Below are 24841 nucleotides of genomic sequence, written 5' to 3' on the forward strand. Positions count from 1 at the left end.
GAGACATCAACGGCTCTACAGGCGCCAACTTATTTTAAGAAGAAACTACTGTAAACCAAATGTAAACAGTCAGCGCTGATGACTAAAATAATCAGAAGGCCGCTACAAATGAATCGGCTTAGCCACCCCAAAATTTCATACCAATTCAAAAAACTGGAGCCTAGCTACTGTCTAAAAAAAGATTTTCATTCCAATCCCATATGGTTTTTGAAATGCTCATCCTCAGTGAGCAGGAAGGACCCGTCCTGCCCAAGGGCTCCACGCACTGCTGCCACGGGACTTCTCCATGAAAGGCGCGTGCACTGGCTCTAGGATCTTCCTCTTGTACGTCTTGGTGACCCGGTCCACATCAGGCTGCTTGCGCGTCATCTCCTCCATAAACGTCTATTGAACACGTAACAAGAAAGAGTTGAGAGCTTTCTTGGACTAAGACAGAAATAGGCAACTTCTTTTACTAAAAGGGCTAAGCCTGCTACAAATGGGCCACTGGAGATGTCTTCGTACGTGGCCCCAATCCTTTCGAGAAACATGATGAGTGAGGCAGTTCATCAAGTGCTGGAGACGTGAAAGAATAAGGCGTGACTCTGACTATCAGGAGCTCAAGGCTGAGTGAGGAAGCCAGGCCAGGCAGAGCAATGAGTGGTACCCAGGTCCCCAAAGGCAGGCCTAGGATGGGCACGCACAGCCCCAGCTGGGCAGGAAGGCTGCCTGGAGGCTGGTGCCTGAGCTGCGTGCTGAGCAATGAGCCAAAGACTGGGGGCAGGGCAGTCCCACAGAAGCCTGACAGTGGAATGAGCCAGGGCCCTGATCACTGGCTGAGCTGAGGATGCAATTGGAGGAGGGGCAAGAGGCACAGCTGGAGAGGCAGGCAGCAGAAAGGTCCAGAAAGGCCTTGTGTCAGGCTGAGGGACTGGGATTTTATTCTGAAAGCAATTGGCAAGGGGGTTACAGGTGGGTGGGCAACTGAAGGATTTTGATCCAGAAAAGACACACCAACAGATCTCTGTCTTAGAGCTATCGCTCTGGCCTCAGTGTAGCAGGGAGGACATGAGATAAGGGGCTGGGTGGAGGGGCACAGAAGTCAGGAACCTAATGTAGTGTTTGAGGCAAAACACAGTGAGGGCATAAGCCAGGGCAGGAGACAAGGAGCCATGCAGAGTCCTGAAAGTAGAACAGATAAGACCCAACAACTGGCTAAATGCAGGGCTACAGAAAGAGAAGAAATCCCAGACACACAGCACTGGCTTCTGTGTTGGGTGACTGAGTGGATGAGGAGAGAGGAGGCAGTGTGGAGGGAAGGGTGGGGTTAGGGCCAGGGCCAGGATGCAAGGCTGCAGTGAAGTTTCAGAGCTGTTTCTGGCTTCCTGTGTGTACAGATGAGGCAGGAGATATGGAAACCCTTGGTGTACAGGTGCTGGCTGAAGCCGAAGGCTAGATAGGGCCTTGGGTGTGAGAAGAGGGTTAAGAATGGAACTTTAGGGAACAGCAATATTAACAAGTGAATAAAGGAAGAAGAGGGCTTCCCTGGCAGCTCAGTGGTACAGAACCACTGCTAATGCAGGAGATATGGGTTTGATCACTGGAGAAGAAAAAGGCCACCCACTCCAGTATTCCTGCCTGGGAAATTCCATGGACAGAGGAGCCTAGTGGGCCTTAGTCCATAGGGTCACAAAAGAGCTGGACATAACTTAGCTGACTAACCAACAACATAGGAAGAAAAACCAGCTAAGAAGACTGAGCAGCAATGGTCAGACAGATGGTGGTGGTGGAGGGGGGGTGGGGGAGAAAGACGGGGAGCTGGAAGGCATAAGGAATGAGAGGCGGTAACAGACGGGCGAGGGACTGGCCTTGATGGAAGAAGATCCTCTTACTCAGGAGAGGAGAGGTCAGTGTAGGTAAACTCGAAGGGAAGTACAGGGCATTTTCACTGGTAAGGTTAATTACATATGCTAAAAAGAATTTACATCCATGGTATTACTAAGCAAGATCTATACTTGCATTCAGTGTAAATTATCATGGCTAAAATCCACAGTTTTTAACAACTGTTAAAAAGTATTTGTCTCCTAAGAATATACAGTATATGAAGACAGTTCAAACGAGTCTGCCTCCATTCAGTTTAGTTCGGTGTGTTGTTTGGCCCATCTCTGGGTTCATGTAAGAAATCTTTCTGAATCCAGGTGTGATGGGACCGTGGTATAGAGGCTAGTCAATAGAAACCAATAGTCAACAGACCCAGCTAACTCATGCCTGGACCCCCACCCTACAAAAACTGCGAGACAGTAAGCATGTTTTAAGCTGCTGAGTCTGCAGGAATACGTTCAGCAGCCATTAAAACATGCATGCACAGAGCAAAGGAAATGGGCTCCATGAGCCACACAGGAAACCTATGACCACAGGACGCGGTTGGGGTACCTGGTGCTCAGCAATAAGGGCTTTCACTCGGTCAATGTTCTGAGGGATCGGATCCTGATCCCGTTGAATGAGGGTGGTCTCGGCCCACTGGATCCACGCCAGAAGTTCTTCTAAGAGCTCGGCGTTCGCCACCAGTTCCGACAGGGCAGCTTCGAGGCGCTGCTGGTGCTGCTTAGCCCACGTCAGGACCTGTGGGGGGAGGGAACCCGTTGGCTCCCAGTCAAGCACATTCCTTGTTTTCAAAGCCCCTTTTTGTGTGAGCCTAACAATGACTTTTAGGGAAAAGACCACCCAAGCAGTCAAGAGGCTTCTCTCTTGCTCCAGAGACAAAGCTGGAATAAGAAGCCAGTTCCCCTGAAAACAAATGTAGCACGTGGTGTTAGACACAGAAGGTCCCTGGAAGGAGGAAAGAGCATGGCATGTGTCCACTGGACGTTATCAAGGCACACGTCATGACACCAGCATCGTCCTTTTAGGTTTCTACACATTATCAAGAAAACAGTCACTACTAAAATGCTAATAACCTGACTCCTGCTGAGCTATTCAGAGTGAGTGAAAGACTCCTTACATGGGGGATGGGACGCTGGCGGTCTTCCTCTAAACCTAGGAGCTCACCTCCTCAAAGCGCGCCCGGATGATGGTGATCCAGTGCTTGATGGTGGTGATGCAGTCAGGATGGCAGACCGCCAGGATGACTTCTCCCATGGACACTGCTGTGTTAACATCCACTCGCTTTTCTTCCACTTTCTTCATGAATTCCTAAACAAACAAGATTTGAAACCTTAAACCTACTCTAGCAGCACTGTTAGTTTACACTGAGAGGAGAAAACCACTTCAGTTTTTTTTTTTGACTCTGTGTTGATCAGACCTCTAAAAGTCTGTATTTAGGCGTCTCTGGCATTTTCTTTCCAGTTCTCACAGGTGTGGGAAAGTGAGGGACTTATACAAGAATGACTTTCAGTGCACAAACGGTAAGGACTAGGAACGCAGAACCTGACCTCCTTCCTGAGCACTCCCTCTTTTCACAAATTAGTGTTTATATTCATTCCCATACGTGTAAACGGTATTGGACAAAAATAGTGACAGCTACAAAATGCTACAATGTTTTAACAATGCCTGTAACACAATGCAATCACAAAACTGAGTAAAATCTCTAGGTGGGAAATACAAAAACTAAACAAGGAAACATTTCCCACCTCCTTACAACAGTAACACCAAGGCCCCAGACACCACAGGATACCCTGCAGCTTGGTGAGTGGCTCTAGGGGCACAGATCAGGCTTGGAGCTGGCCACAGAGGAAAGCCACCCAAGGTGTATGCGGAGGGGAGGGGTGGGGTGGGGCGTGTGTAAAGCTGGAGCAGCCCATTTTTCCTCTGGTATTAACACCAGCTGTTTGACTTGCTTATAACCCGCAAGTGCCACTTTTGCAAAAACAAGAGGATGAGTGGTCTCTAGGGGGTCAGAAAACCCACATCATTTCCCCATGTGGGTGGTGTGGGGCCCTGCACCGAGATGGATTACCTTGTGAGTATCGATGAGAGACTGCAGGGCCTCCGTGTCGTCGGGAAGCGCTCCCCGAAAGCGTAGCGTCTGCTCAGCTTCAGAAAGCCACTCCAGTAGCATGTGGATTGTGTCCCGAAACTCTTCTGCCTGAAATAACCAAGCACAAGAGCCTGAGCCTCTCTGTGCAGCTGAGCTCCCAGACAAGGCAGCCAGAGCCTGAACTCACTGGCCCATCACAGGCACCTAGAGGCTCTGCTGAGGCCCCACAAAGGTCAGTTTTCATCTGTGCAGCTTTGAAAATCAACTGGAGTAACGTTTCTCTAATACAGACGTGCTAAACGTTCTTGTAGAACGTCAAATTTTGTGAGACCCCGTGAGACTGGCGGGAACCGATCCTGACAAAGAGGCTAGTCTGACTTTGTCCAGGCCCGCCCTGGTGTCGTCTGACCTGCTCCAAGGCCTGCTCCAGCCGGCTCTGCTTGCAGACAGAGAGTTTGCACACGGTGTCCCAGCGAGTGCTCAGCTCCTGGAGCTGCCCCTTCACCCAGGTGGTGTCATCGCGACTGTTCTCTATCAGCTCCCGGCCGGATCGCTTCAGGACCTGAACGGTTCCTGTTCGCTTGCCCAGTTCCTTCTGGAAAACCTGGAAAACAGGAGAATGTTTGTCTCACAAGCGTTTTGAATTTAAGAAGTAGAACCAAAGAGAAAGTAGTCCCTTCTTTCAATTCTCCTTTGTTAGGTTCTAATTGTGTGTCTTTTATGCAAAGGTGGAGGTGGGACCACAAGTGAGAAAGAAGCAACACAGCACATGGGTCTGAATGAGGGCCATGTGACTTTGGATAAGCTGCTTAACTGGAGTCCCAGCTTCCTTACCTGTGATACAGGAACTGTGCTATACTAACCTCTCTGGAACCGTGGGACTTTTTAAACTGATTTTTAACTGGAGTATAGCTGATTTACAGTGTTGGGTTAGTTTCCTTTTTTGGGCCATACCATGCCACATGTGGGACATGAGTTTCCTGGTCAGGGGTCAAACCCGCATTCCCCGCATTGGAAGCACAGTCTTAACCACTGAACCACCAGGGAGTCCCCATTACGTTAGTTTCTGCTGTGCAGCAAAGTGAACCCGTCATGCATATACATACATCCACTCTTCTTTAGATTCTTTTCCCATATAAGTTACTACAGAGTATAGAGGAGAGGTCCCTGTGCTATTCAGTAGATTGTTAGCTATTTATTTTAGATATGCTGCTGCTGCTGCTAAGTCGCTTCAGTCATGTCCGACTCTGCGCGACCCCATAGACGGCTCTATGGGGTCTGTCCCTGGGATTCTCCACCAGGCTCCACCTGTCCCTGGGATTCTCCAGGTAAGAACACTGGAGTGGGTTGCCATTTCCTTCTCCCATGCATGAAAGTGAAAAGGGAAAGTGAAGTTGCTCAGTCGTGTGTGACTCTTCGTGACCCCATGGACTGCAGCCTACCAGGCTTCTCCGCCCATGGGATTTTCCAGGCAAGAGTACTGGAGTGGGGTGCCATTGCCTATGTATATGTCAACCCAAATCATCCAATGTATTCCTCCTCTCTCTCTTCCCTCTTGATAAGAGCCCACCTGCTAGGTACGTAAAAATCTGGTGTAATTTCAAGGTAAAGCTGAATGCTTGATGCTGAAGCAGGACAGCAGTATGCAGTTCAATATATAGGTGTAGGTACTAAATGTTGGTATGTGCGGTGCTAGCTTGTCAGGTTCATAAGCAGTTGAAAAAGCACTCATTTTCATTGTAAGAATCAGTGGAAAATGGATATCTTGAGGGTCTCTTGAATTTAAATCCATTTTGATTCAACTGAGACATGTAAGATTCAATTGAGACATATAAACAGGAAGTGGGAGGGAACCTCAAAATGAAGTTTACATATCGGCACATCTGAATCGAACCAAGTTTGGTCAATTCTTTGTGACTGATGCAGAATCCCGGCAGCAGTTTGTTTAAACACACAGAGCAAGGAGCTGCCTCTCTGACAAGCAGAGAGACAGGCTCTTTCCGCCTTTCTTTCTAGGGAAGCCTTAGGAGGGCAGCACGTGCAGAAGGCACACAGGGATGGAAGACCCAATGGCTTCGCCCTCCACACAGCCCAGATCTCACCCCTCACCTTGTGGGCATCCATGAGGTTCATGACGAGGTCTAGGTCTCCGTGGACAGGCTGGTCCTCAGCCAGCTGCGGCTCCACCTTGTACAGCCAGTCAACCAAGGCCTGCAGGGCGTCCATGAATTGGCCCGAAAACAGCAGGGCCTCCTCCAGCTTGTGCTGCCTGAGACAAGCACATAAGCCTCACTAATTTTCATGATCCTTTTATGTTGAAAGGGAATACTGCTTAAACTCTATCTAGAGACCACCGTGTTAGAATAGTTAGAAATATTATAAAAAGTGACTAAGAGATGTTAAGGTAAACCACTCTCAAAAATGGATTAAGCATAGTAGAGGTGGAGATGCACTTCTGGGATCTTAAGAGTCCAGCTGCTATACACACAGACATACCCTCCGACCCAAGGTCTCTTTATTTACATTACACCACTCCAGTAGAGGGTGACGGTTCTGTTAATGACCTGGGGCCAACAGTTCAACTCCTAAATCTCCATCTGTTATAAGGCTCTAGGCTGTCTCTTTACCTCTTTGAAACTCAGTCACCTCATCTGAAAAATTGGGAGTACAAATAATACAGACCTATCATAATGCTTACATAGCATAGTGGGTACAAGTGGATAAAAGTACAACTTTTAGAACTAAATCTCAGCTCTGCCACTTAGAAGCTGAGTGAGCATGGGAGAGTCAAGAAACCTCTTTATGACTGTTTCCTCATCTGTAAAACGGGGAGGACAGTACCCCCACTTCAGTGGTTGTTATCAGGATGAGTGAGTCTTATGGTGGTTAAATGAGATACTATATCACAGGCTTTTGTAGAACATTCAACACAAGAGACAATCAGTGAGACAATTACCGGCATTACAAATTGGCGATTTAAATATATTTATAGATCTATTAATACTATTGTTGGCTCGATTTTATAGGCTTCTCTCTTTGTAACACAGTAGGCTTCAAGTTTAAGTAAGATAATTTTAATATATTTTCCTCAAATTACTTCATAATTCATCACTCAATTAATTGGAAATACCAAGATGCTACTGTTACTGATGCTTTAGCTTCATTATCATTTTTACAGACTCTGGTACCATCTCCTGGTTACTTCTGGGATAACACAGAGACCCACGAAGGGGACATTCATGCTTACCTCTCCACAGACTTGCCACAAACAGTGTCCCATTTGTCTCTGACTTCTCCCAGTAAGTTGTCAAGTTTCTGAGTGTCATCAGGAAGCAAAGTCTTCTCTTTCAGTGCTCTGCCTGTTCTAATTGTAGTATCATATACAGGCTGTTTGCCACCAAGAGTTTTCTGGAACTCCTGTTTTCAGAAAGGAAAAAAAAAAATGCTGAAAGTCAGATGACACTGAGGTTTCAGGTGGTAACCAGATACAGTATGAATGTCACTACGTTTGAACTAATATTAACAACAGCTTACCCTGAAGAAATTCTTAAGGTCTTGTTTGTGCCACATACACCAGATCATGAGTTTTTCTTAAAGCCCACAGTTTTAGCTGGCTACATCAGTCACTTTGTTTGAACTCTTATTTAAAATAAGCAATTGTCATAGTTAGACACTGTCTACATGCAAAATGGAAGGCTGGCTCTATGATCTTAACTGTTTAACATTAACCAATTAGTTTTCTTTCAGCAAGCTACAAGTTTTAGCTTTTTCTTTTTTTTTTTAAGCAGGCTACAAACGTCAGTGAATCCCAAGCTCAGGAATGAAGAGCAGTGAGCCGATGTACCTTATGTTTGGAGAGCTGAAGTTTAATTTTGTCTGGGTCGTTGGATATCTCCAGTTCTGAGTCCAGGTGACTTTCCGCATCTTCCAGCCAATCAATCAGCTTTTTCCAAGCTTCATGGAACTGAAATTATTAAAGAAATGTTATAACAGGAATGGGCATGCATACTGCCCAGCACTTTTATCTGAACGCAACACACGAAGCCCGAGGTTGTTCAGTAAATTGGCATCTTTCTTTTACAACTTACTTGTTTTGCCCGCTTTCTGGCATCATCCAGCGATCGCCCTCTTTCAATAGATCGCTGGACAACCTTCTCCCATCGAGACTGGACGCTAACCAGCAAATTTTTGATCAAAACAACGTCCTGTTTTTGGCTAAGGAACTTTAACTGATTGCCGGTTTGATCCAGCTCAATGATCTGGTCTCGATGAGCATTTACTTCATTAGCAAACACCTGAGGAGAAAATATTGCTATTTTTAAACTGGAGCTAAGACCGAGGAGCATCACTTTCAATTGGTACTTGTAAAAGGAGGGCAGCATTGTAATGCCATTGTTACCTTGTGCTCCTCTATCTGGGAAAGGACGGTGTTTAGAATCAGGCTGGGAGGAGCAGCAATGTTTAAACTCTGCTCTGCTAGAGTGAGCCAGTTGATAAATTCTTGCAGGGAATTCTGGAATTCTGTTGCCAGGTTGAGGGCCTCTTCCAGCTTTGACTAAATTTTCAGGTGCCATGCACACACACAAAAAGACAAGTACCAAATTCAGGAATTATAGCTTCAAGGACAAAGACGTGAATTGTACACCAAATGAAATGACTTCTAAGAAGGAAGCCTCATTTAATCAACCTCCAAACATGCCTTGTTTGCAAAGAAGGGGACATTTTGAATGCTAGTGTCTGAAACTCAAACAACTGTGCTTGGAAAAGGAAAGAGCACAGTTTGCAGCTAAGTTGCTTTCTCTGCCATTCCCTACTTCCTGGGACATTAAAGAACAGGAATAATGTCATTCAAGCCATTCAGGGACTGTAAGAGAACAGACCCTTTAGTGGTGACAGCTGCAGGATCTCCAACCCGCTTTGGGCAAAGTCTCAGTTTCCTTTAATGTCCTTTTTGTGACATAAAAACAACTAAATGAAAAGCACTTCACTGTGATGAAGATGCTCACTGCAATGCTTTCTGTTTAAATATGTTTTCAGAAAATATGGCACTTGAAAATGTCTGAGTGTGAAACACGCTTATGCTATAAGCAACAAAGGCAATAAAGGTCAGAATATTTCAAGTAAAAATGTGACAACATTAGATGTAAATTTTTAGTCATTTTTATCTAAATCAGGATGACAGAAACAGTGCTTCATTCAGGGTGCATGCTATTTCTCCATGAATACATCCCAATTTTAGTCTACAAGCTCCATCCTCAGAGACTTCCACCCAGAACACCTGGATGATGGCCTTTGCCTCTGGCCCATCTATCAGGCAGGCAAAACAGGATAATGACAGGTTGTTAAAAATGAATATATGCAGAATTCTCACAGACAGAAACACCAGAAACATACTAAAAATATTCATTACTATTAACTGGGTTATGAATGCTTTTTACCTTCCTCTTGCATTTTCAGGTTACTTCTATAACCTAACAAATACTATATGGAGAAGGAAATGGCAACCCACTCTAGTATTCTTGCCTAGGACATTCCATGGACAGAGGAGCCTAGCGGGCTATAGTCCATGGGTTGCAAAAGAGTCCCACAGGACTTAGTGGCTAAACAACAAACAAAAACATTGTAAAACTCAACCCACCCTATTCCTCCAACACCCCTGTTTCCCCTCCTGACCCCTGCTTATCTTTGGGCAATGTCTCCAGGTTCAGCCTGGCTACAGTTGGGAGGCCAGACTTTAACTTTTGGAAGGAGGGTGGTCTCTGAAGCCTCTGCAAAAAAAGGCTGGAGGTAGCTGTGGGTTCACCCAGACCCCTCCCCATCCCTGGTCCAGTCAGAAAATAAGTGCCTGGTGTCTACTGGGAGAGCAGGGCAGTGCTCTGGAGTAGGGCAAACTGAGGCCTGCCTGGACTGGCCATTCCAGCGGCCTAGACCCTGCATCACCTGGGCAGGGAGGTTCCAGGAGTGCTGCCACCCATCCCCACTCCTGTATCCAGAGGCACGATTTCTGAGTGCTTCCTTCCCCTGCGGGAGGGCCTGGGCTGCAACATACTGCAGAAGGTGGCCTCCCACCCCATGCCATTCCCCCAGAGCAGGCTGGGAGAAAGGGGAGTTGGCTGGGCCAGACTAATTTCCCAAATGATGGGAAGTAATGCCAGTACAACATCAGCTGCACCCCCCGCCCCAAATACTATAATGAATGTTACAAAAATGCAGACTCAATATAAACAAAAAAGTAGAAAAACGAAATCTACCTCAATTCTATCAAAGAAATGTTTAGAAGTCAATACACTGCAAGTTCCCAGATGGCAGGAAATCTTTCCACATCATTTTATCTACATAGTCTTTAGCAGAGCTTAATTTCAGCAATTCTGCAATGTAATGTTCTTGCAAAATCAAAAATACTATCTTTGATAGCTGGCCTTCATTTGATCAGTTTACCAACTACAGTTGACCCCTGAACAACATAGGTTTAAGGGCATCGATCCTTTGAAAAGTTGAAAATCCATGTGTAACTTTATTCAGCCTTCGATATCCATGGTTCTGAATCCAAAGATTAATCAATCAACTAGGGATCGCGTAGTACTGCAGACATATTCAGCGTGGGGGGAAAAAAATTCTGCACAGAAGTGGACCCGTGTAGCTCAAACCTATGTTGTTTAAGGGTCAAAACTGTATTCCTCGAGGCTACTTGCTCCACTGTTAGGAAAACCCTGTAGAAACTTCCTGATGATGAATCAGAATCTACCTTGCTTTCTTTAATGAGTTCTACATTCAGTAGGAATTATAAACGAGTCCGTCCAAGAATTAGAACATAGCCATATACTCGGGTCCTCTGCCCATTTTTCATGTAACGAAGTTACCAGACCCCGACACTAGAAGGACTCTAGTAAATTAATGCTTCTCTCAAAATGTTAATTTATAATGTGAGTATGTGGTTTATTTCTTTCTGCCCATTCAAGTTCACGATGACAGAGTTCATGCCTTTATTATTTCCACTTAGGACACCTAGCACAGTGCCTAGTACAAACATGCCTAATAACTGTTTGTTCAATGGATGTGGCCAATGGATTTGGACACATATTTAATGTTTCATTTGCCCAGCATAGAAACTGTGTGCAGAGTGATATCCTAAAACTCTGTATTCATAAAAAATACTGTTTGGGGGCAAATGCCTTGATCTCTGATCACTTTTCTTTTGAAGACAGTTTGATTTTTGAGGAACAGTAGGACAAGGCCATATGATTTATTGTTCGTGAGTTTTGGTAACTAGAAATCAAATTCCTTGTGAGGAATTATTCATGATAATCCCTGCATATTGTTCCTAACCCCCCATTCTCAAGTCACCAACTCCAACAAAACCTGTTTTTAAGTAGATGGAATATACAGTCCATCGCTGAGCAGTGCCTTAACTGGTAGATGCAGAAAAGGGACGCAGTATTATAAATATTATAAAAGCAAGTATCAGCAGAAACTAGTAGCATCGATGCAACTTGACATGGGTGGAAAATCGAAATGTCAAGGCAGAAAAGATGGCTTGATTAGCACAAAGCCAATTCTGAGGATATCAGTTCTGCTCGCCTGTCACAATGCAACTGGGTGTTAAAAAATCCTCTATAGAAACTAGCTAACAACTACATGCAGTCATTAAGAAAACTTCTTAAATAGTAATCAAACTGAACTTTGTGGTGATACCTTTCTTTCTTCCATCTTACTGCTGACCACATGCCACTTCTGTTCCAAGAGTGCTACGCTCTGTTCTGTCTTTGAACCGGATCCTGAGTCATCACGGCTGAGGAGCATTAGCCTACCCTTGTCAAGCAGTTGATTGTAAGTCTCTTCCTTGGCTTTGAGCTGGGAATAGAGTTCCTATAAGAAAGGGCAAGAAAGAGGTCAGTAATGCCAATTTCTTCAAAGACACCCACACACAGATTTACAAGCATAGTTTGGAAAAGCTGAGGAAGGTCTCATTTGGATTAAAATCTGATGAACAATTAGGGAGTGAAACCCACCATTCTTCCTTAACATAAGATAATTTTGTCACCAACAGAATTTTTTAAGGACCAGTGACCACAAAAATGGACCCCAATAATTTATTTCTCCTTTTCCTGAGGGATTTGCATAGAAATTACATTGCCTTTTGTTCTCGGATACTTTCTTAAAACACTGTCAGTTTCTATTGGATTTCCCTAAACCGTCCCCCACTAAGACGTCTTTTTCTTTTCTTTCCCCCCTTTTTTTCCATTTTTTTGGCTGTGCTGCATGGGCAAGCAGAATCTTAGTTCCCCAACCACAGACTGAACCTGTGGCCCCTACAGTGGAAGTGTGGAGTCTTAACCACTGGACCACTAGGGAAGCCCCAGGAGTCTTTTTCTTAAATACCACCATGTCTGTGTTAGGTAAGTCTTCTTGATGCTCTCACTTTCAAATCAATATTGTGTCAGACAATCTGATTAACTTGAAATTTGCCAGCTCACCAGGGTATTTCTTGCCAATTCCTCCCCATTGCTACTGCTGCCTATCAGGATGTTAGAAACCTGTATATATGCAGCAACCCCCAAGCACTATATTATCAGTAAAAGTGTACTACTAGGAAGACTCCCAGACATGCGTCTCTGTGACTTCATAAAGGAGCTACTGAGTATGGGATGTCTACGATCAACTTCAAGAAATCTATTACCATGTGTGTATCAAGTTGTTCTCTAGCTGTTTCAGGAAGTCCTCCTGTGGGCTTCGATGCAGAAAGTTGGGTCTCCATTCTAGTCAGTTCCAAGAGGAAATCTTCAATTTCACTGTGGAAACCCTGGGCCTTTTGAGAAAAGACATTAGAAAGGTCAAAAGTCAATTCTAGTTTCCAAAGTAAACTCTCTAAATGATCACACAAGGAATTTTTAAGGACAGAATTGGGCGCTGTTCTCAGGCAGGGTTGCTCTGTTGCTGGATGAGCACAGGGCCAACATATTATTTTTACAACTCAACAGAATCCTTCACACCTTGCTGTAACACAGACATGTCTGATACAACCTGATGGATTGACTGACTAAGGTACTGCTGAATTTGGATATGGAGGGACCTGACTTGATCCAAGAAATAACTTGATCTGTGAACAAGTTTTGTCACAGCAATAATCTCCTAACTTTGAACAGGAGATGGAGGCACTGGACCATAAACTAATCCAAAAAGAACGACGTAATTATAAGCTGTTCTTTCCAGACAAGTTCTAGCACAGAATCGACCTTCCTCTCAAGGCAGACGGTTCTACACCCAACTGCTTTCCTTTTGTCAGCTGAGATGCACTTTCTTCCAAGTGTCATGGGCACAGCTCCACAGGGCACTAGCGTGGATGGAGCGTGTACCTGCTGCAGTGTCGACTGAAGCTGCTGCTCCCTCTCCTCTGTTTTTTGTAACACTGACTCCCAGCACTGGTTCATGGTTTCCAAACGGCTCCTTAAGCTGCTGGCATCGTCTCCAGCGCTAGACTCAAGAAGCTCATTGCCAGCTTTGTTGACTGTTTCCACTGTGGCTTGATGGGCCAGAACATCATTTTTTAGAACCTAAAAAAATGTTGAACAACATAATTTATCTCTACAGGTATCATTAAGCCTGGCTCTCTAAGGTATGCACAACACCAAAAAGCTTCTGGTGGCAGTACCCAATCTCAAACCAATAGTCTTGGAGATAAAAAACGACAATACTTACATGGTGCTTTGCGAGCTCAACTTCAATGACTTTTGGGTCTCCACTTACTGGTCTCTGAGCGTCCAGCAACTCCTCAGTGTGAGTTAGCCAGCTCATTAGTTCCTCTAAGGCATGTTGGAACTGGCCAAGGGCCAAGAGAGCACCTTCCAGCTTATGCTACTCAGAAAACGATACGAACGGAACGTTTGTTAGGAAATTAGGAAACAGTAGACAGCAGTCCACTGGGTGCACTCTGCCATTTGCCTTACCTGCCTGTGAGCAATTTTCTCACCCAGGTTCTCCCAGAGGTGTTTGAGTTCTGTCAGGGGTTCTCGGATAATATCTCTGTCCGTTTCGTCAGTAGCTTTCTTTAACATTAGTTCACCCTGGTGATTGAGCTTCTCCATCTCAATTTGCTGTTGGTAAACTTCCACTTTGAACTCCTACCAAAGACATACTAAATGTTAACAGCACAACAAGTCTTTAAAAGCTAAAATGGGACTTCTCTGGTGGCCCGGTGGTGAAGAGTCTGCTTGCCAGTGCAGGGGACACATGTTTGATCCCTGGTGTGAGAAGATTCCACATGCGACAGGGCAGGTAAGCCTGTGTACCACTAAAAACTGAAGTCTTTGCTCCACAACAAGTACCCAGCCCCTACTCGCTGCAGCTGAAGAAAGACAGCGCACAGCAACGCGGACCGAGCACAGCCAAAAGGCAAAACAACCCGTACCCCCTGGCGCCCCGGCCCCCCCCCGAACAAAACAAAGCCTAAAATGAAGCAGTCCTCCTTAAAAAACTGCTCCCAGGGACAAACCTTCATTTCATTTAACTGATCTTTAACAGTGTTGAGGTCAGTGCCGACAGGGGGCATCGTGCAGAGTTTAATCACAGTGTTATCTAGCCAGTCAAACATAGCCTAAAATAAAAAAAATAAACAGTCAAAACACAAAAATATGAGAAATCACGAGACAATTAGCATGATCTCTGCTAAACAGAGTTAAATCAAAGTACCTTGTGCTGTCTGTGCACTGAAGTTGGGGAAAGAGATAAGAGATAATGATCTTTACTTCAGTAATACGGGGACTTAAGAATGAAGCCAACATGACTGGAATAATGTCCAAAATAAACTACAATCTGGAAAAACTAAACATGAAAAAAAAAAAAACCAGCCAGCTAGCAAGCCCATGATGTGCCACAGCTATTGTGCCAAGCTGTGCTTCAAGATAACCTAGGTTTGGAATTTCTAACAAGCAATGACTTTGACAGTAAGGCCAGCTTCACTCTAGCCTCCATAAGGATAAATTATATGATAAGCATGCAAAGAAAAACACGGTAAGAAGCCTAAGCTTCTGACATCAGAACCTTCCTCATTAGAAGTGGAAAACTGGCTAGGAATACAGCGCGAGCACCTCTGGTTTGAGAATGCTGCAGTCCTGGGAAGGTGACCCACTCACGACAGGCAGAGAAACCACGGCACCTGTGTTTCCATGGTGGTCACTCTCGGTTCTCACCTGAAGAGTGTCCTGGTACTGCACAGCGGCTTGCATGGCATCCTCAAGCTTTTCCAGCCTCTCTCTCCATGTTTTGCTTAAGTTCTCCCAGGCATTGTTCATCTAGGGGAAAAGCAGTCAATCAGATTCCCCAACTCATCCCACTCTTAGTGTGAGTCCGCTCATGTTTCATTTGAACCCCTTGCCCACTTCTCCACACCTCATCAATGCTCTTCTTCACTTCCGGCTTCTCAGTTTCTCCACAGGCAAAAATCAAATCTGCTCCAAGGATTCGAATAAACTCCAATTCCTCATGCAGACCATCTGTCTCTTCCTTAATAGTCTACATGAAAATGAACAGAACATTAGCCAAAACAGAAGAGGAACAGAACTTCCCAAACTCTGCAAATATAATTTATACCCCATCAAGAGCAGATGCTGAACAGAATGATCAATTTCATTAAAGTCTTTCAGTGTTCTCAACATTTCACTCATCTAAATAGTGGAGCTGCACAGTCTGGTTATTTTTCTAATACACAGAATCAAATATATTTTTAAATATTAACATTAAATATATAAAATAATCTGAGAAAGGTTCAATGAGCTTCAATAATTTTAGCAAAGGTCTGCAGAGATTATAATCTATAATCAGAAGTCTATAATGGAGAAGTATATCAACAAGGATAAAATAAGAGTGTAAGTCATAAATTTAAGAGCTGAGAGATGTGCAAAATAGGAATACTAGACTACACAGTCCTGAAGAAAGTCAGTTCTGTGTCAGATTCTAAAAATTGGTTCATGGATTGTCACTGACAGAGATGAGGAGGTGGAAAACGGCTGACATAAAAGACAGACATAAGAGCAACACAGAATATCAAGACTATCCTGGCTTGTCCTAAATGGACAAGATGAGGTAAGAAATGCATTTAATAAAAACCAGGCTCCACCCAAATATTAAACAAAGGTATGTCAAAGTATGCATGGTTAAGTCCAGAGTTTCTTCTCTACTTCCTATTTTTCTACAATTAATCGAGAAATAAGGTACACCAAAGTGAGGACTAGATTCAGAAATGAAAGCAAACCCAGATTTTTAGAGCACATTCTAATAATTTGAATTGTTAAGGTTAAAACTGGTGACAGAGCTACTTTTGTGTGACAGCTCTGCTGTGTATCACAACTGGTGATTGCATGTACCTACACAAGTGGTAAAGCCTGTACACTAAAAAAAAGAAAGAAATTTACTATAACAAGCCCCCACCCCAAGTATAAAGGCATACTATTAAACTTTAAAAAAAAACAAAAAACAAAACAACTTTTAAGGCACTCAGCCTAAGCAGCTAATCAATATACTTGGATAAAGTGCTTTCCTGGAAGAGGTTTTGTTTTCTTACCTCGGCAGCTTCCACCTGTTGCTTGATGATGGATGGGTCAATGCCAGGGCTTTCCAAGTCATGCACGATGTCCTGGGTATCTTTGATGGTGGTGAGGAGGGCTGCCATGTCATACCAGAACTTCTCTGCTAGCTCAAGGACATCGAGGAATTTAATTTCTCGCTCTTCCGCCCGAGCTTTGATGTCCTCCCAGAAGAATACCATTTGATCCAATTTGTCCTGGATTTCTGAGAGGGTGCAGGAGAGTGAACAAGACTTCTCTAAGGACTGATATCAGTCTCATCAGATATTAGATCTAATCCTCATATTTTCACTGAAATGATACTTTAAAAGGCTCTAAAAATATATTACTGAAAGAGAGTTTTCTATCTTAGCTTTATTATTTCCATATTCTCATATTCCACTTGTGTTGGCCTCCCAAATAAAGAGATCACAGAGGTAATGTGGAAATGAGTTACCTGTTAAAAAAGTATTGCTAGGACGCTTATAAAGGGGCTTGGATGAAAACTCTATTTCTAGTATTCTGTGTGGAACCTGCTATGTTTCCCATGGAAATTGTATAAAAGGTAGTTATGTTCTTCCCACTCTTGGTACAGCAGTTTCCTCATATTAAGGGGGTAAAGGAGCATTTGTTTCCTGGCCTGGGAATCTAACTACCAATTGTAATCTTGTTTCAAAGGAGAGATGTGTTCTGAATTCTAAATGATTCATAGAATACTCATTACTTGGGTACTGCCTTTGCATTCAATGAAATACATCTGGTGGGATGCAGCTTAGAATTTAAGATTAAAAAAAAAAATTATTAGGTTAATCAAGCCACACCTTTTGCAGCCAGATCCTTGTCAGCTCCTTGAGATCGCGCAATGAGCTCTTCTCCACGGCGCTTCAGGGCCTCGAAGGATGGCTGCAGTTTTTCCAGCTCCACGGTGGCACTTTTGTTGTCGCTGATGCACTCTCTGATCTTGTCCACTTCAGCAGGAATCAGCGGTGGCATTCGCAGGCGAGAGGAAAGATTCCCCAGAGTTTCCAACATGGGCTCAATTTTATCATGGAACTGAACAAATATTGGACCATTAGCCATCACAGCAGTACTGCATCACACTTCTGGGGTAAACGTTAGGGATTAAGGCCAGTGTATAAATTTATTCCTGTTTAGGATAAAACCTATGTTCAACCTAGCCCTAAGACTGTGAAGTGTTGGCTGTGGCTAAGGAACCCTTTTGGGTACAGTACACTAGAGCTGGGCCATCAGAAAAGAATTTGATGACTCAAAAATCTATTACTTAATATACCAAAAATCAACTCACATTGTTAATGGTGCTACAATAGTTTCCCTATTCCAACTAATGTGATGAAAAAGGGACAAGACTATGAAACCAGTGAGAGTCAGTGTGTCAACATCTCAGATGACAGCTGCATGCAACAGATTAGACCAACAAGTTAGATGCCCTCCATCAACTGTGTAAATGGATGGGGAACTCAATATGCTACATGACTTGGAGTTTAAAAGTACCATGGCATGCAATTCAACAACCCACCGGATGTAATAGTGAGAAAGGAAAATGTTGACATGATGAAAGATAATTAGGGAAGGTCAAATCTAACCTTATTCCAAGAGAACAACTACTCTTTCCACTTTTCTACATGTTTTATAACATATCTATAACTGTAAAACTGTGATTTATAATATGAAGCAGAGAGGGGAGAAAAGGGAGCAAAACAGATAAGCCTGCCCCCTAAAGCCAACTTTGGATTCATTAACTAGAATAAGGCTCACCAACTGTTCAATGTCCTATAGGAAATAACACGGTAAACAAAATCCCTTCCCATTGCTCCCTCACTTCTAGGTTATGCCCCAAATGAAACTGGCACAACAGACTGCATTAATAAAATTTATACCACTAAAGTTACGGCAAGTTTCCTTGTGAATAACCCTCTCAATTCTCAGCTTCGAAAGAACACCCTAATCCCAATGGGGGTGGGCACCTTACCTCTGTAATCTGTAATGGTGGGCGCAGTCAACACAACAATGAAATGTGACGATGTGGGGAAGACAGGAGCAGGCAGCAACAACACAAAGTAACACATTCCACAATGTGAGCGGAGATGGGACGGAAGGTGGGGGAAACGTGAGTAAGTACAAATATCAACCAAGAATACTGACTAAACGCAGGAATCAATTACCCAGACATAACAGTAATATATTAGTTGAAAAGTATGTAGTTACATGCTTTAAACTCCACTGCTGGTGGTTTGTTTCTCCTCGACTCTAACTTCTCCCTAGTCAAGTATCTTTCTCTGAACGAGGAGCAAGGTGGTGGCCTCTTGAGTAGGAAAACGAATGTGCTGTCTGCATCTTGGAAGCAACAGGTCCAATAGCAATCTGACTTCACTTGAGGCATTTGTTGCTTCAAGATGAATTTACCCCAAAATCACCTCTGTTAAAGGATCACCACAATATCAAGTTTTCAAGAAAACCATACAGACAACTGATACACCAGCCAAGATGCATTTCCCCCTCCTCCTAGTTGTCAGTATAACCAATGATTCCTGGAATAAAAATGCAAATGGGCAAAGGCTCCCAGTCTCTTGATAATGTATCACCAGCATACATGCTCTGGACATTCCTGGGCATAGGGACATACTGATACAGAGCCTCCTGCTTAGACTAAAGGACAGCTGAAGGTTATATGAGTTTAAGACACAGACATACCTGAGCCGACTGGGAAACAGCCTCATCCAGAGCCAGGGCCCGCTGGCGCACCTCCTCTTTTATTTGGGCATATGTGTTTTCTGCTTTCTGGTATTTTTCTTCCACCATTTCCCCCTCTTCAGGGTTTAGCTCCTTTAGTTGAGGGCCTATCTTTAGCAGTTTATCAATATGAGGTTTGTGTTCGGCAATGGATTCCCTCAGTTGCTATGTAAAAAAATATGGATTAAAATGAGTCTTTTAATACCAGTTTGTTTGTTTAAATACTGTGATCAGAGCTCATACCAACGGAACAAACTAAATTGCTAATATCCAGCAACTCCCAACATCTCACCATTTATGGAGGGGGCGAAAATCTAAGTCTTAGGGCACTGACTTTAATTCCCTTGATTTTTAAAAGCCAGTTCAGATATTCCACCACCCAAGAAGCTTCCCAGAGACAGCCTCCCTCACTCGTGCTCTCAAAACAAAAGTATCCCACTGCCTTCTGCACGCGTAAGTACTTCTCTGTACTCCACTGCAGTCTCAGTGGTTTAATGTCTGTCTCCCTGTGCAGACTGGGAGACACTAAGCAGGACAGACTACAAACAATATTTCTGGGAATCCAACTGCTCCTTGACTCTACAGCTGGCTGCTTCCAGTTCAACCTCCCTGTTACAGGAATGCAGAGATAGGAGGAAGCACAAGCCATATACAAACAAAATAAACATAAAAAAACCATCTTTGATGGTAATACCATCAGCTGAAGTGTCTACAAATTCTCCTTTCATCTTAAGTCTCTGCAGCAAATTGCTTTCTGACATTCCTGAGCTGGGGCTCTCACTCCAGCTGGGGCCTAACCACAAGCAAAAGGCCACCCAACCACACCCAAGTCTGTGAACACTGTTGTCGCTGGAAAGAGTTTAAGTTCCCTTGATTTTCATGCGGCGCTTTGTTTACTTCTCTGATACTCACATTCCTGACATCTCCATAATCTCATTCTTTAACTGATTCATGTTAAAGAACAAAGGAAATATTTCAGATATGTATTTTTACTGTGCAAAGAAATTCTAATGGGTTAAGAATTAACTTCAAAACAGACTTACACTTGGTAGGTACTCGTAAACAGGCTGTTTCTCAAACTGTGCAGCCCATCTCCAGTTGTGCAATTAAATAAAACTCGGCATGCTCCTTACCCTCATTTCCTCTTGCTGCTGCCTGAGCTGCTCATGATCAATAGCCGGAGGAGGTAACTGTGCTATGAGTGCCCGAGTCTCCTCAATCCAGGGGCTGAGTTCCTCATAAGTTTCCCAAAACTGGTTCACCAAGACCTGTGCCCGCTCTAGGCGTGCATAACGCTCTGAATTGAGGAGACTAATGGCTTCGTATTGCTGAATCAGAGACTCTGTCTTTTCCTATGGACGACAAAAAGAAGTGTAAATATTATTACCGTGATGAATCCTTCTTTAAATAAAAAATGTAAGTAGATATACACTAAAAAGTATAAAGGAATATACACTAAAATGCAAAAAAAAAAAATCAATTAATCTAACAAGATTACAAGTGATTTTTATATTCTTTATACTTAACTGAATTTTTGAATTTTCCTATCACACATATGCATTATTTCTATAATTTTTAAAACATGAAAGTAGCTTTGCCAGCAGGAAAATAGCACAAGCACAACACAGCAAAAACAGCCCGTTAGTGAGTACCTTTCACAACTTCAGATCCAGCGTTATTGCAATAGGTTGGTTTGACCGTATCAGGGGCTACAGTGGGGATTCGCTCATCAACTTTCATCTGCCTTTTCCTCTCTGATAAGAGTGTCCACAAACCTGCTATTTATACTTTACATGTTTCGTATGAGCAGCTCAATTTATAAAGATTTCTGAGGAAATAGTAGTTACCCATGCCCTTTACAAAAAAGGCTTCCTTTGTGGCTCAGCTGTTAAAAGAATCTGCCTGTAATGTGGGAGATCTGGGTTCGATCCCTGGATTGGGAAGATTCCCTGGAGAACAGAAAGGCTACCTACTGTGGTATTCTGGCCTGGAGAATTCCATGGACTGTTTAGTCCATGCAGTCGCAAAGAGTCGGACATGACTGAGTGGCTTTCACTTTATAAATAAAACAAACAAAACTGGTGTACAAATGGATTCTGTTGGCCAATTCTTTTAGAAATGGGTAACGATTTTTTTTAGAAGGCTCTAAGCTCTGTCTAGTCAAGGCCTTGGTTTTTCTAGTGGTCATGTATGGATATGAGAGTTGGACTGTGAAGAAAGCTGAGCACTGAAGAATTGATGCTTTTGAACTGTGGTGTTGGAGAAGACTCTTGAGAGTCCCTTGGACTGCAAGGAGATCCAACCAGTCCATCCTAAAGGACATCAGTCCTGGGTGTTCATTGGAAGGACTGGTGCTTCCAATGCTGAAGCTGAAACTCCAGTACTTTGGCCACCTCATGCGAAGAGTTGATTCACTGGAAAAGACACTGATGCTGGAAGGGATTGAGAGCAGGAGGAGAAGGGGACGACAGAGGATGAGCTGGTCCGACGGCATCACCGACTCGATGGACATGAGTTTGAGTGAATTCCGGGAGCTGGTAATGGACAGGGAGGCCTGGCATGCTGTGATTCATGGGGTCACAAAGAGTCGGACATGACTGAGCAACTGAACTGAACTGAAAGAAGGAATTAATATCTGGATCTGGTTCTGAAAAATCTGTCTACCTGGAAACATAACTCAGTACGGACTGAGGACGAGGAGCAATTCCTCTGTTATTAAGAACATGGATTTGCAGTACATCTCATATCATACAGTATGGCTGTTTAGACATTTGTGAACACAGGGTGAGGAGTCTGAATTCCCTAGGACATCATCTTGGACTTAAATATCTATCAGTAATAGAGGGGAAAAAGCCTTCTTAAACTATCATTTCACAATTGTACTTCCAAATCATCATGAGCAAGATAAGAATATGGTGAATAAATACATGTAGCTTACCTGCAGTACAGCTTTTTGCTCCTCCCCACATGTGCCAAAGATTTCACCACGATGACTGAAGAGTTCATCCATGGAATCTTTGTGTCGAATGATGTCAATGGAGAAAGCCTTTGAAAAGTAAACTATTGTTAAGTAACACAAGGACCCCGAGCCCGAGTTAGTGAAAAGTCAGACATATTCTATGAAAAATCCTTTGCTTTAATAAAGTCACATTAAAAATTGTTCTTAAGAAGTTTGACACTTTGTCTATCCACCTATCTCCAATGCTTATCTTTCAGTAGTTTACAAAAATATCTTCCGTCCTGAAAACCCACAGAGAAAATTGCTAACTATTCTTTCCTGGATTAACAGACCAATTTCTCCCTTTTCACAAAGCAAAAAGTCCCTTCTTCATCCTAATCAAATATTTATAAAATTAAGTCTCTATCCACCATCATTACTCTAAATCATTGTACTTGACTTGGAATAGCCAGAAACTCTGTGCTAGTCACTCTAAGTGACTGATGATTCTTCTAGCTCAGAACGGAGTGACTGTGCCAGTGACGTACCTTCTGAACCTGCAGCTGAGCTGTGGTCTGGTCCTGTTCCAGGCGAATTGGACCAAGGGCCATCAGTTTCCGTTTTGTTTCAGCAACCCAAGCTAGCTCTGCATCAGCAGCTTGCTCATACTGACAGACGTATCGAAGAAAAATGGACATATTACTGCCAGTGTCTTCCTTCTAAGAATTCTAACTTATTCAACACAGAAAGGCCTAGATTTCCAGTAATGCAGTTTACATCTCACAAAGTAAAGACCAAACTGGTGAGAACTTCATAAAGTCACAAATCCAAGATGCAGACAATTTAGCATTGATTATATTTCAACAAATATGAGTTGATCCTATTCCAACTTCTTTGGAAAGACATTACAGAACCCAGTCAATGGTTCCATAGCTAGAAATAACAATGGAAACTAAGACTCTTCAAAATAAATACACTTTCTAATGAGAGTACTTTTATGAGACTGTGCTCTCTTTCTGCCAATCTTTTTTCCTATCCACACACTAAACAGCAGTAGTCATATGTTTAAATACAAACTTAACATGGCAGCAGATGGCTGAGCCAAGTTAACTTGGAAGTACTCGCTTAGCGGAAGAAGTGTAAGACCCCAGAAAAACAGCAAACCTTTAAATGGAATGCAGCAGGCAATGATATGTCATACGCAAAGACATCAACAACAACAAGAGAACATGTTCTGTGTGGCCATTGTTTAATAAAGGCCCCTCAACCTTCTGTCTCTTCCTTATCAATGTTGCCCAGTTACATTAATATTTAAAGAAAAGTTCCCAAGTGTGATAAATCTCATTCTGAAATATCTGGCCACAATTTGGAATCAAAACAAACTTCTGTGGGGTTCAGAAAGCATCTACTTATCACCATGAACCCAACGGTTCATGTTATATTATTTTTTGTACCATGGCACATTAATAGGTGCATATCCACCTACAAAGAAAAACAACTTTTCCCAGAAAGCAGGAAGGACAAATGATTGAGGGAAACATGACACCTGTGTTTACTGACAGGGTTCTATTTTGGATGGCTCTGCTATTTTGGTTAGCATATTTGATAGTAATTATAGTTCTTGTTTCTGTCCCCTCTTCCATCTAATGCTGAAACACTTGATTATGTCAAACTAAGACTGATGCATTTAGACCTTTTCGATCTAGATATTATCTACCCCCATCACCATCTGCCTCTAAGCAAGGAAAGGGCCCACACACTTTCTTTTCCAAGTTGTTTTCTCCTCAAAGGGGTCAAGTATCTTCAGTCAAACCTAGATCCACCCTCACATAACTTTATCAAATCACTTTCTACCACTGAGATGATTTGCTGCATCAGATTTAGGTTGATCTCATTTATTCCTATTCCAGAAACTGTATGTATGTGGGTCATAGTTTTGTACTTCCCATATATATATCCCTGCTGCCTAAAATATTAATGCAGGGGTGTTTATAAAGATTACCTGTTGTGATCTCTGAATAGCAGCATCAATTTCATCCACCCTTTGTCCAACAGTGTCACTGACCAGCTTGTACTGTTCGTTGGCGTCGGACACGAGTTTATCCAGCCCTTCTCTGGCTCTCCAGGGCACCAGCTCTAAGAGAGCACGGCTCACCTCATTCACTGTGTCCAACACCAGCCTGTGCTCCATGACCTCCTTCTTTAGTTCCTAAAGAGGGAAAAAAGTTTTCAGGCCATCTCTTGCTAAATTAAGCACATTAGCAGCTGTGCTGGGTGGAAAATGCTCACTCTACCACACATCCCAGCAGGGCTCTGACCTCCTTCCTTCACTTATTTTTTTTCTTGTCTCAGATTTTTCAGTCACTCCACAGCCTGACTTCAGGCTCAGCTGCTTAGAACTGTCAGCATGACTTTTCAGGCCAGACTGTCTCTGGGTAACATGAATGGCATTTCTTGCTTTTTTTCTCCTTACTTCAACAGAATGATAAATAATGCTTGAATCATCGGCATTTATTTACCTCAACAAATGCACCGTATTCCTGTGCATCTAGAACTGCACAGGTCCTGCGGGAGAATGAGAGACGACTGTGAGGTACTCTTTTAGAGAGTGAGCTGTGACAGGAAGTCAGGAGAATGAGA

The 24841-nt window shown here is 43.3% G+C and overlaps 1 protein-coding gene across 10 annotated transcripts in view; it reads right to left on the bottom strand.

Moving 5' to 3' along the window:
• MACF1 (microtubule actin crosslinking factor 1) overlaps positions 1-24841 on the bottom strand; it is a 336445-nt gene that overhangs the window by 22209 nt on the left and 289395 nt on the right. For 6 of the 10 annotated variants that reach the window (XM_040231602.1, XM_040231599.1, XM_040231601.1 and 3 more), the window contains 25 exons: positions 24204-24410; positions 22750-22869; positions 22202-22309; positions 20397-20615; positions 19225-19428; positions 17334-17565; positions 16512-16738; positions 15341-15463; positions 15142-15243; positions 14445-14546; positions 13900-14073; positions 13652-13807; positions 13309-13506; positions 12633-12761; positions 11648-11821; positions 8355-8510; positions 8044-8250; positions 7800-7919; positions 7203-7372; positions 6065-6224; positions 4365-4559; positions 3935-4063; positions 3028-3171; positions 2413-2601; positions 267-384 (listed from right to left, as the gene is read on the bottom strand). In XM_040231602.1, coding sequence (XP_040087536.1) covers positions 267-384; positions 2413-2601; positions 3028-3171; positions 3935-4063; positions 4365-4559; positions 6065-6224; positions 7203-7372; positions 7800-7919; positions 8044-8250; positions 8355-8510; positions 11648-11821; positions 12633-12761; positions 13309-13506; positions 13652-13807; positions 13900-14073; positions 14445-14546; positions 15142-15243; positions 15341-15463; positions 16512-16738; positions 17334-17565; positions 19225-19428; positions 20397-20615; positions 22202-22309; positions 22750-22869; positions 24204-24410 — 4063 coding nt within the window. Of the gene's footprint in view, positions 1-266; positions 385-2412; positions 2602-3027; positions 3172-3934; positions 4064-4364; positions 4560-6064; positions 6225-7202; positions 7373-7799; positions 7920-8043; positions 8251-8354; positions 8511-11647; positions 11822-12632; positions 12762-13308; positions 13507-13651; positions 13808-13899; positions 14074-14444; positions 14547-15141; positions 15244-15340; positions 15464-16511; positions 16739-17333; positions 17566-18502; positions 18512-19224; positions 19429-20396; positions 20616-22201; positions 22310-22749; positions 22870-24203; positions 24411-24841 lie in introns of all 10 variants that reach the window. The other 4 variants (XM_040231593.1, XM_040231597.1, XM_040231596.1 and 1 more) reach the window with 1 other exon arrangement.

Source organism: Oryx dammah, unplaced genomic scaffold, assembly GCF_014754425.2.
Source record: "Oryx dammah isolate SB20612 unplaced genomic scaffold, SCBI_Odam_1.1 HiC_scaffold_28, whole genome shotgun sequence".
NCBI classification, from domain to species: Eukaryota; Metazoa; Chordata; class Mammalia; order Artiodactyla; family Bovidae; genus Oryx; species Oryx dammah.